This window comes from Rattus norvegicus, chromosome 10, assembly GCF_021556685.1.
Source record: "Rattus norvegicus strain SHRSP/BbbUtx chromosome 10, alternate assembly SHRSP_T2T, whole genome shotgun sequence".
NCBI classification, from domain to species: domain Eukaryota; kingdom Metazoa; phylum Chordata; class Mammalia; order Rodentia; family Muridae; genus Rattus; species Rattus norvegicus.
The window spans coordinates 44,921,697-44,933,856 of NC_141543.1; the positions used below are offsets into that span (position 1 = coordinate 44,921,697).

Here is a 12,160-nt window from a genome sequence, read left to right on the forward strand (position 1 = left end):
TGCAGAGGACCAGGTTTCAGTTCTATCCACCCACATGGCTCACAACCATCTGTAACTCTAGTTCCAGGGGATCCGAGGCATTAGATATAATGCACTCTTACGCATGCTGGCAAAATACTCACACACACATATACATATATAAAATAAAAATCTTAAAAAAAAAAAAAAGGCTACGGTATCACAAGCCAGCAAATGTGATCAGCACAACTTGAAACAGAAAACAGACTGCTCTGGAACAGGGTCTCAGGTAACCCAGGCTGGCCTCAAACAATGTTGAGGATGAACTGAATTTCCATCCTCCTGCCTCCATTTCTCAAACTCTAGGACTACAGACGTGCAGCACCAGATCCGGTTTATGAGGCGGTAGAGTTCAAATCTAGAACTCCGTATACGCTTGGCAAGCACTGGGCCAAACCTAGCCTCCTCCCAGAACTAGCAAATCAAAATTTCTTATAGAGGTGCAGAGGCAAAGAACCGGCGCTTCCTCCGCCCATTTCATTCCTTCGCTCCCAGCGGCTGCGGCGCCGACGCCGGCGCCAGAGCGCATGCGCAGACCGACCGGGCGCGAGCCGGCAGTCCCCGCGCGCTCTCGCGGTTCCTCTCCCCACCGTGGCCGCGGCGCGGGAAGGACAGCGACCGGCCGCGATGGCTGACGAGATTGCCAAGGCTCAAGTGGCCCAGCCCGGTGGCGACACGATCTTCGGCAAGATCATCCGCAAAGAAATCCCGGCCAAGATCATTTTCGAGGACGATCGGGTAGGCTTGCCGCCCGGCGACACGCCGGCGTTCCCTGAGGAGCCGCGGGCCTGAGACGACGCGCGGCCTGGCTGGCCTGGCCCTGCGCCCGCGTGGCCCTGCGGCGCGTGCCTGCGCTCGGGTTACGCGTTATCGGCCGCTCGGCCCGCCGCGTGTCGCGGCCCTGGTGAGGTGATGCGGGCCGAGGCCCTGGGAGGTGACGCCCGCCCCGGTCCCCTGTGAAGTGCAGACCCATGGGTGACGCCCACGGGGGCCGGCGACCGCCACCCACCACGCGGGTGTCAATCTGGCCGTCGAGAAACCGGATCCTGCCCCCGGCGCAATCTCTGCGATCTCCCGCGCGCAGCGGTCCGGGCACTGCTAGGTCCTTCTGCTCCCTGTTCCGGCCGCAGACGTTGCCTCTGGGGACTGGCCTTACCCCTTCAAGCTTTTAAAAAATATATATATATATATATATTGCTTTAAGGATTTTCTGGTTTGTTGTTTTAATAGATCGGCTTCACCATTCTAGGCTGATCATAAACTCGCTGAGTAACTAACTGGGGCTGACCTTGAACCCTGCTATGCTAGGATTGCAGGTGGTCCACGCCCTGCTGATCGAAGAAAACATTTATGATGCAAGATCAAAAGTTGTCTTTTTTCCCTCCTCCTTGATAGATTAAATCGCAGTCGATATTGAAGACCAATTTTGTAAATTATTTCCTAGGCAGTGATATGGCTTTCAGTCTCACATAAAGCAGGGTGGTAACTTGGCTAGACTAGAAAGTTTTGTGCTGGTTTGTTCAGTCCGCTTAAGAAATTTGAAATATGGGGTTGGGGATTTAGCTCAGTGGTAGAGCGCTTGCCTAGCAAGCCCGGCTCCCAAAAAAGAAAAAAAGAACCAAAAAAAAAAAAAAAGAAAAGAAAAGAAATTTGAAATATAAGAAAGCATTAATGCTACTGGTAATATTCACATAGACCTGAAATAGTACTCCAAACTTCATTTGGTTCCTTGAGGTGAGTTTTATTTAAATTGCTATATGTGTCACTAATTGGGGAAGTTCTTTTGTCTTAGAAAGAGCCCCATTTCATTGGAAAGGTTTACAAGTCTTGTAGCATGCATGCCCTGTAGTCCCAACCCTACCATCCAGAAGACTGAGCAGGGAGTTACAGACCAGCCTATATTATGGAATAAGTTGCTTACTCAAAAACAAAGCAAAACAAAACGGGGTGGGGGAGGGGAGAACACAAAACACTTGCAGAGAGAGAGAGAAGCATTCTAAATGACACAGCATCTTATACAGTGTATCAAGTAAAATTACTCCTTAGCCAAATGAGTATGGCTGGATCCTGTTAGGAAGAGAGCAAGAGAGCATGAGATATAAAACATCAGTACCAGCAGTGCCTGCACAGTAAAACAAAACAAACCATGAAATTGCACAATCAGGACTTCGATCTGGAAAAGGTGGGAGGGGGAAGGGAGCCAAGTTTGTTTCCATAATTAAAAGGATGGAAGCTTGGAAGCTGAGGACAGTGGCTAAGAGTGCTTCCTGTGAAAGCTTGAGGACCTGAGTTCAAATCCCCAGCACCCATATGTAAGCTGGGCTTAGCTGCCTGTGCCTGTGACTCTAGCAGCTTGATGGCAAAGTGTGGGAGCCTGCTGGCAGCTAGCTGGCCAGTCAGCCTAGTCAAAACAGTACATTCAATGAGAGACCCTCATCTAGGCATTAAGGTCCAGAGTAATACAGGACGGTTGCGGCCATAGGTGGCACATACACAAAAAGTGAAAGAAACTATTAACATGGCAGGAATTTGTAGATTTTTCAAGTTGAGGAATATATAGCCTTTAAACAAAAGTTGAGGTTAAAGGTGGGCTGGAGAGATGACTCAGCCGTTAAGACCTGGGTTTGATACCTGGTACCCACATTAGGTGGCTCAGGACTGACTGTCTTATGCAGTTCAGGGGATCCAGCATCCTCTTCTGGCCCCCATGGGCACTCAGTATGAACATGGTGCACATCCATGCATGGAGGCAGAAAATAATCTTCAAGAATAAAGAGCTTGGGTGGTGGTGGCACACACCCAGCACTCAGGGGCAGAGAGGCAGGACTGCCTCTGAGTTCAAGGCCAGCCTGGTCTACATTGTGAGTTCCAAGACAGCCAGGGCTACATAAAAAACCCTGTCTGGAAAAAAGAAGAAAGGAGAATTAATTAATTAAAAGAGAGAGAGAGAGAGAGAGAGAGAGAATGAATGAATGAATGAATGAATACGGGAGGATCATTGTACGGGGAATATCCATGGACAGCGTGGTTTGAGCCAGAAGACTTGGATGAGATTGGCCTGGTAAGGCTGATGGGACTAAGTTTTGCCCATCCATTGTTTTAGTAACTGCTTTATTGCTGTGAAGAGACAGTAAGGCAACTCTTACAAAAGAAAACTTTTTATTTCTTATGGTTTTCTGAGAAAGGGTCTGTGTGGCCCCGGTGGTCCTAGAACACACTCTGTATATTTGGCTGGTCACAAGCTCACAGAGATCCACCTGTCTCTGCCTCCCAAGTGCGGGTGCTAAAGGGTGTGCACCACTACTGCCACCAGCCAGCTGAAAGAGAACATCTAACTGGGAGACTGCTGACAGTTTCGGGGGTTTCATCCGTTGTCATGGTGAAAGCATGTGGGTGGGGAATGAATATAAATGTGTTTGATAACTAAGATTCAAATATATGAGCCTGAGGGCCGAGGCACAGATTCAGTGTCACTGTCGCAGAATGGCTGTCCGTGATCACTCAGTCTAAACCATACTCTTCTGTGGTAATCACCTGTGTCAGCCTGGCGTCTGTTCAGTGCCTCCCATTCTGACCATGCTTACTACTTGACAGAGAGTGAGTGTGTTTTAGCCTAGCAGGTGATACACTAACGCTTCTGTTTGTTTTTCCCCAGTGTCTTGCTTTTCATGACATTTCCCCTCAAGCACCAACACACTTTCTGGTGATACCCAAGAAGCACATATCCCAGATTTCTGTGGCAGATGATGATGATGAAAGTGTAAGTAATTTCTAACATTGTATGTCACTGTTTGTTTGTTTGTTTTCTCTCTGTGTATCCCTGGCTGTCCTGGAATTTCCTATGTGGACCAGGCTGGCCTGGCACTCAACAGAGCCTGGCCTGTCCCCATCTCCTCTGAGTGTTGGAATTAAAGGCGTGCTCCACCACCCTCAGCTTGATTGCTTGTTATTTAACGGCCAGCAGTGTACATTTTCTGTGTTTAAGAGGTTTTTCTTTTTCTTTTGCAGCTTCTAGGACATTTAATGATTGTTGGCAAGAAATGTGCTGCGGATCTGGGCCTGAAGCGCGGGTATCGGATGGTGGTGAATGAAGGTGCAGACGGGGGGCAGTCTGTCTATCATATTCACCTCCACGTCCTTGGAGGTCGGCAGATGAACTGGCCTCCTGGTTAAGCAGGTTGGGGATAAGTATCCTTCTCTAGGTAGTTGGCAAGCTCCAGTAATTTCAATGGCACACATAGTTTTGCCTGTGTATGGAGAGATTGAAGAGATCATTTAAAATTCTGTGCCTAATAAAAGATATTGTTGCACATCTCTGAGTGGATTTGCTCCTGGAACTGTGTGGTGGAATGCTGAGGGTAGGTCTGTCATGGAGGTTTCTTGTGTGTATGTTGCTAGAGATCAGACTCAGGCCACAAGAAGCCAGGCAAAGGATCCACCACTAAGGTAGGCCACAGCTTTAATCCCAGTACCCAGGAGACAGGCAAATGGATCTCTGGGAGTTCCAGGCCAGGTTGGTTTGTACAGTAAGATCCTGTGTCAAAAATAGAGATCAGCTCGCAACCCAACTTTCTTACATTTTCTTTTCAAGGAGGTCCTGGCATACTGTGGTAGTGTAACTGGTCTTTAATTAATTACAGAAGTCTGATTTGAAATATCCTCCCAGGTTAAATTAATTCAGGAAATTCCCTTCTCACACACACACTCCTTTTTTTTTTTTCTTTTTCTTTTTTCTTTTTTTCGGAGCTGGGGACTGAACCCAGGGCCTTGCGCTTGCTAGGCAAGTGCTCTACCACTGAGCTAAATCCCCAACCCCCCTCTTTTTTTTTTTTGAGACAGTTCAGTGTAACTGTGGTTAGCCTAAAATTCACTGTGTAGACCACGGTGGCCTCAAACACATAGGCAATATCCTTCTGCCTCCCAAGGTTGGGATTATAGGCATACACCATTATGCCTGGCCTGGAGTGTTTCTGGATAGATTAGGAGAACTGGCCTTTACATGTAACTTTTCTTCTATTTTATGTTATATTTAAAACATTTGTGTATATAATGCATCTTTTAAAATGCCTTTCATGGTCTTTCTCTCTGCCGTCATTTTCCTGACTTTGTGTTTTACGTTGGGGAAGAGTCTTGGGAGGATCTGTGGCATGGTTCAGAATGAAGCAGGAGGCATGAGGGTTGAGTCTGCTTTCGTCAGGAACATTTCCTGTCCTGATGAACCGAGCCAGCATTAATACAGCAGGCAGATAACACTCCATTGTCCTCCTGCCCAGGACCTCTGCCTTCTACTGTCCTGGGACAGACACCCACGCTTCATGTAGCAGCCAGTCTCCAGGATAGCCTACAAGACTCCTCTTGTGTGTTCAGAATGAGGGCTGGCCTGTGAGACTAGCAGTATGACAGAAGGAAGGAAGGAAGGTATGAGTTCTGAAGTTAGGTCTTAAAGGGTGATCTGGCCTACACTGTGGTCTCTGGGGTGGTTTTCTGCTGTAGATGAACGTTTATGTCCAACAAATTCCTTCCCTCTGCTATGAGGCTGTGGGGAGAAGACCTTTGTTAAGTGGATTCCAACCTAACAAGAGGCTGTGTGTGGCTCCTTTGCCATGGGAGGACAAGTCTGAAGACTCCCATCTGTGACCCAAGGAGCGGGCCCTTACACGGCACTGAACTATGAGACGTTGATGCTAGAAGCCGCCTAGTTAATGGCACTTTCCAGCATCTGGAACAATGTCACTTGCTTTGGGGGAAGCCAGCAACTATGACTGAGGAGCTTCAAGCAGTCCACTGGAGAGGCCTGGGCTGAGAACAGACCTGTCCCTGTGAGCAAATCACACTGGCATGGGATCCCTCTGGAGCTGGAGTTACAGTGGGTGTGGGCTGCCACGTGTGTGCTGGGAACCCAACTCTTGTCCTCTGTAGGAGTAGCAAATGCTCTTTCCCACTGAGCCAACACTAGTCCTTGGTAGAGTATTTTATTGCAGTTTAGGAAAGAAATAGCAGTTTTGCTATAAAACCAAACTTGTACTTATGTATTCATCGTGAGGCATCACCTAGAGCAGCATGAATATAGGGGACAGTTGCAGCTTCTGAACTTCCATCCTGTTTGAGAGATTCCTTGCCCCCAGAACAGGCTGCTGAGGAGACCAATAAGAACTTGCTACTCAGGGGTTGGGGATTTAGCTCAGTGGTAGAGCACTTGCCTAGCAAGCGCAAGGCCCTGGGTTCGGTCCCCAGCTCCAGAAAAAAAAAAGAAAAAAAAAAAAAAAACTTGCTGCCCAGCCCAGCTGGGATGCAAGCCCTTGACTTAGCTCTGCCAATCAGATGCACTTATCTGGGACTTTGAATCTGAAACTAATGACACAGGAACAAGGACAGTGGACACTTCATCCTGGTGTCGGTGGCAGCAGCTTCAAGCTGGCAGGCACAATGACGTCTGTGTTGTCAACCCTTGGATCCAGTGCTGAATGCCAGGGAAGACAACAGTGCAGGCTGGCTCCTGTGTCCAGTAGCAGCGGAGTGTTCTGCACACTGGCTCCCTGGCAGTTTCTCTGCATAACTTGTCTTTATTCCTGCATATTCCCTGAATTAACCTGTGAGCTGTCCATTAAGCATTGTTTCACAAAGCTAACTGACAAGTTAGTGGAGAGGAGTAACTTTGTGCACTGATAGGCCTATTAAGGGCATAGCTTGGAGCTTCCAAATGCAACCTCACAGGGTTATATAAAGGGTATGCCAAGATAAAGGGCTTCTGTTTCCCCACCCCCACCCCCTCTGCCTCCCAAGTGCTGGGATTAAGGGGTTAAAGCTGTTGCCCACCATGCCTGGCCTGACTCCCTTTTATGTTGTTCAGGTTATATCTGTACATACATAGTGTATGTATGTGGGTGTGTATAGGGGTGCAGGCATTTGTACATATGCTTGGAGGGCATGTGTCCTGCTTATCATTCTCTGCCTTAGTTCCTTGAGACAGGATCTCTCAACCTAGAGCTGAGTAAGCTTAAGGCCAGAAAACCCCAAGATCCTGCAAAACACACTCCAGCAGTGGAAGATCTGAAAAGGTCACAAGTCCAACATGATGCTGGGTTCTCAGTGCCCCTGAGTGCTGTTTGCTTAATTAACAAATGTATAGAGTCTCCTAGAAAGTTAAAACATTGATGGGGGAGGCAGCTAAATATTTGGAATGAACTACACTAGAGAATTTGGCTGACAGACCTCCTGCATGGGTAGGAAGGGACAGACCAGAGAGCCCTTTTTATGACTTTTGGTGGTAACATGTATGTGTTTATATGTGTATGCATGCATGTGGGGGCCTGAGGCTGCTGTCAGGAACTTTCTTGGTGGGAGTTGTCTGATCCAACCCCTGAGACTTATATGGGTGTTAAACTGGTAAACCTTTATCTGCTGAGCCAGCTCAAATCCCCACCCTGGAGGGTGGCTGGTTGTTTACAGACCCTGTCTCAGGTTTTCATTTCTCTACTGTATTTATTGTTCCCTACATGGAGAAGAGTCTGGCTGGGGCTTCCTCCATGTATGTCTTACATTTCTTTCTCTTCTCCCGAGCTCCCGTCATGTATCAGGAGACCCTCACTAGCCACTGTGTCCCATACCTGCTCATCTCTACTCAGCACTTTGAAGGCTGAGGCAGAAGGACTAAGAGTCTGAGGCCAGCTTGAACTACATATGGAGAGGCTGCCTCAGAGAAGAAGGGGAGGAATGACAAAACAACACAGGGCCTGGAGAGGCAGTTCAGCAGTTAAGAGCACTGGCTGCTCTTGCAGAAGACTTGCATTCAGGTCCTACCACCCACATGGCTCACAACTGTCAGTGGCTCCAGTTCTATGGGATGGTTCCCCCTTCTGGTCTCCATGGCATCAGGCATTCACACAGACACACATGCAGGTAAAACATGCATATACATAAAATAAAAAATCTAAAAAATGTTTAAAAAGTCAAGCAGTGGGTTGGGGATTTAGCTCAGTGGTAGAGTGCTTGCCTAGGAAGCGCAAGGTCCTGGGTTCGGTCCCCAGCTCCGAAAAAAAGAAAAAAAAAAAAGAGAAAGAGATCTAACTTTTGGGCTGGGGATTTAGCTTAGTGGTAGAACGCTTACCTAGGAAGCGCAAGGCCCTGGGTTCGGTCCCCAGCTCCGAAAAAAAGAACCAAAACAAAAAAGTCAAGCAGTGGTAGCACACACTTTTAGTCTCAGCACTCAGGAGGCAGAGGCAGGAGGATCTCTGAGTTCAAGGCCAGCCTGGACTACACTGAGTTCCAGGATAGCCAAGGCTGTTAAACAGAGAAACCTTATCTTGAAAAAAAAAAAAATTTAAAAACGGGCAAACGGCCAAAGTCGTTTATGGCATTGAAAATAGTCTGAAAATATGGTGGATTCATTTACGTACACACACATCACAACCCATGGAATGTACATGGATGGCCTACCTGGTAAGCCTGTCTCAGAGACAACAGTGAGATCAAGCATACAGTAACCACGTGGCCAACGGACTAAACACACGCATATCCAGTTGTAAGCATAAGATTAAGAGAAATGAGAACAGGAGTGAACCCAGACTCTGAGCTTTGTGGGACTGTGATGTGTCAAAGCAGAGGCATTAATGTGACAAAGGAACCGTTGTGGGGTCACCAGTAGTGGGGGATTCTACATGCATGGGACAAGGGGCAGATCTTACCTTCAATTTTTCTTTTTTTTTTTTTTTTTTTTGGTTCTTTTTTTTTCGGAGCTGGGGACCGAACCCAGGGCCTTGCGCTTCCTAGGTAAGCGCTCTACCACTGAGCTAAATCCCCAGCCCCCAATTTTTCTGTGAACCTAAAACTTCTTTTTAAAATTGTCTTAAAAAAAATAAGGTAGTGGGCAAACATTTGAACGAGACATTTCTCCAAAGGAGATACACAGGGAGCAAGCTGGTGGAAGGATTCTCAGCACCATTGGTCATTGCAGAACGGTCAAAACCACAGTGGGATGCCACTTCACAGCCTAGAGGATGATTATGGTCAAAAAGGCAAGCAGAGAAATGGAAGCCCTTGTAACTGTCGATGGGATTGAAAATGGTCCAGCTACTTTGTAAAACAGGCAGCTCTGAAGTCACGAGCTGGCTATGGGGGCTATAATCCCAGCAGCTGGAAGTAGAGGTGAGGCTCTCTGAATATTCAAGGATGTGCAGCCTGGACAACACAGACGGGTGAGCGTGGGGCTCAGGCCAGCTAGGGTTACACAGCCAGACCTCATCTCAAAGCACAGCCCCAGAAAGGTTAAACAATACTCACACAGCTGATTAAGTAACCACAGAACAGGTCTGCCCCGAACTCTATACTTCGTAGGAGTGGGGAAGTGATAATTTGAGTGCGAAAGGCCCCTCATGGACTCATGATGGACATTTGGGGAGCAACCGGATGCCAATGGCTCTGTCCCAGTCGAGAGACTCAGGATGGCACCATTGGAAAGTGTTGAAAAGCACAAGGCCGACTGAGAGGAAGCATGGATGGGGGCCTTTTTCTTGGTCTCTACTTCCTGGCTGCCGTTAGGTGTCCTCTGCTACTCTGCCTGATGCCCTGATTCTCTGCCTCATCTTAAGCCCAAAGTCATAGTGTACCAAAGCCCTGAAAGGCGAGCAAAACCAGTCTTTCTTCCTTTAACTTGATTTTATCAAGTATTTGTCACGTGACAAAAAATGTACCTAGCACACACATGTCCTACAAAAACCTCCTGTCCTGGAGCATCCAGAGCAACGTTACATAGAATGGCTAAGTGCACAAACAAATCATGGATGCATTTAAACACTTTAAAGATTTATTCGTGTGTGTGTGTGTGTGTGTGTGTGTGTGTGTGTGTGTGTGTCCATTTGTCTGTCTGAGTATACTCACCTGTGTTTGAGAGTACACAGAGTCTGCAGAGGCCAGAATAGGGCAGTGGATGTCCTGGTTCTGGAGTTAGAAATTCGAGCTGCCAGACATAGGTAACAGGAATTGAACTCAGGTCTTCTGGAAGAGCAGCAAGCGCTCTTAACCACCGAGCCATCTCTCCGTCCCCTCACAAAGTCCCAGGTGCATTTAAGTGATCACTAATCAAAATAGTATACCCCAGCAATGGAATTGCATCAGCAATAAAAAACAAAATGGCTGAGCTTTGGAACTAAGTGGAGAAAGCCAGTCATAAAAAGCAACATGCTTTATCATATTACCTTAACTGTAAACATGCATTTACTAGACAAACTGCCCAGAAAATGAAGATATTCATAAAGATGGAAAATTGATCCATGGTTTTTGAGGATTGAGTTTGGGGCAGTGGGGAATGACACTACCGTTTACATTTCCCCTTACCCTAAATACTTCAGCATGTGCCCCGAAGAACAGGACATTTTCTCTGTAAACCCACAACGGTTTCCTCTTTTTAAAGGCAATCTTTATATCTTTACATATTCTTTAAGCCGTTAAAACATCTCTGAACTTACTTAGTTCGTGTGTATGGGCATCTGCCTACATACATGTAAATACACCATGTGTATGCCCGGTGCCCACAGAGGCCAGAAGAGCCATCAGATCTCCAGGAACTAGAGTTGCAGATGGTTGTGAGCTGCTCTGTGAATACTGGAAAGCAAAGCTGGGTCCTCTGCCTTAGCAAATGTCCTTTAGAACTGCGCTGTCGGGCTTGGGGATCTAGTTCAGTGGTAGAGTGCTTGCCTAGCAAGCACGAGGCCCTGGGTTCCGTCCTCAGCTCCAGAAAAAAAACAAAAAAGAAAAGAAAAGAAAAGAACTGAGCTGTCTCTCAAAGCCCTACATTTTGTTTGGTTGTTTGGTTGTTTGTTTTTTGATAATTTTGTAATTATATTTATGTACAGAAAACTTAAGTGTACATTTAACCCAGTTTAGTGGCGAGTTCTTTAGCCTTTACCTTTTCCAGCTTGGCAATGCAAGCTACAGACTTAGGACCCAGGACGTTGCCTCCCCAGTGGTGGCAGATCTCGTCATATCTGTCATTATAATTGGTCCTAATAGCTTCCACCAGCTTAGCCAGAGCACCCTTGTCTTCCAAGTTCACCTGTGTGAAGGCAACAGTGGTGCACGTCTTCCTGTAGACCAGGCGCCCCAGCCTGGCCTTTCCCTTGATGATGCAGCAGGGCACCCCCCTCTTTCGACAAAGGGCAGGCAGGAAAACCACCAGCTCAATGGGGTCTACATCATGGGCAATCACCACCAGCTGAGCCTTCTTGTTCTCCACCAAGGTGGTGACTGTATTGACCCCTGCTCAGAGGACAGTGGTCTCTTAGTTGTGACATCCCCTTTGTCGGCAGCTTTCTTCTCAGCATGGGCCAGTAGCCTTTGCTTCTTCTGCTTTGTCTCTGGTCTGTACTTGTGGGCGACCTTATGAAGCTGAGTCGCTGTTTGCCTGACCAGGGCCTAGGTGAACTGGTTGATGGAAGGAGGTACTTTGAGCCGCTTATAGAGCTCTTTGCTGCTGCAGCCTGATATAGCGGGGCCATTTGACGAAGTGCGTTGAGATCTCTTTTGGGCTGGATGTCCTGCCCAATGCCGAAGTTCTTAGGCCTTTTCTCAAACAAAGGATTGACCGCCTTTTTGGCCTTCTGTTTCTTGACCACGGCGGGGGCCGGACCACCTTCTTCCCCTTGGCCTTCTTTCCTTTGGGCATCTTGCTCAGCTGGAGGAGAGAGAAAGAAGAGGGAATTGTGGGTGATAAGTAAGCAGCCGTGGAGATCTGGTTGGTTGGTTTTTGAGACAGGGTTTATCTGTGAAGCCCTAGCTATCGTGGAACTCATTCTGTGGAACAAGTTGGCCTTGAACTTACAGAAATCCACCTGCCTCTGCCTCCCAAGTGCTGGGACTGAAGGTGTGTGTCACCACCACCGACTTAAAAGATACTTTATTGCATTTCTGTGTATGTGTGCATCCTCATACATGCTATATCATATTCTGCATGGGATCAGTTCCCTCCTTCTACTACATGGGTCCTGAGAACTGAACTCAGGTCATCAGGCTTAGTGGCCAGTGACTTTCACAGTCATCTTAATGCCCCCACAGCACAGTTTAATGTCTCGGCAAATGAACAGTTCAATGATATCACCTGATGTACAGTTTACATTCAAAGTCACTGCTCCTAGCAGCTCTTGGCTGT

The 12,160-nt window shown here is 47.4% G+C and overlaps 2 protein-coding genes across 2 annotated transcripts in view; both read left to right on the top strand.

Annotated features, from left to right (window-relative positions):
- Rapgef6 (Rap guanine nucleotide exchange factor 6) overlaps positions 1-12,160 on the top strand; it is a 449,393-nt gene that overhangs the window by 336,001 nt on the left and 101,232 nt on the right. The gene's annotated exons all lie outside the window — the stretch shown is intronic.
- On the top strand, positions 588-4,335 carry Hint1 (histidine triad nucleotide binding protein 1). Its single transcript, NM_001109607.1, has 3 exons — positions 588-756; positions 3,674-3,778; positions 4,027-4,335. The coding sequence occupies exons 1-3, from the start codon at positions 646-648 to the stop codon at positions 4,189-4,191; spliced, it is 381 nt and encodes a 126-aa protein (NP_001103077.1). The 5' UTR covers positions 588-645; the 3' UTR covers positions 4,192-4,335.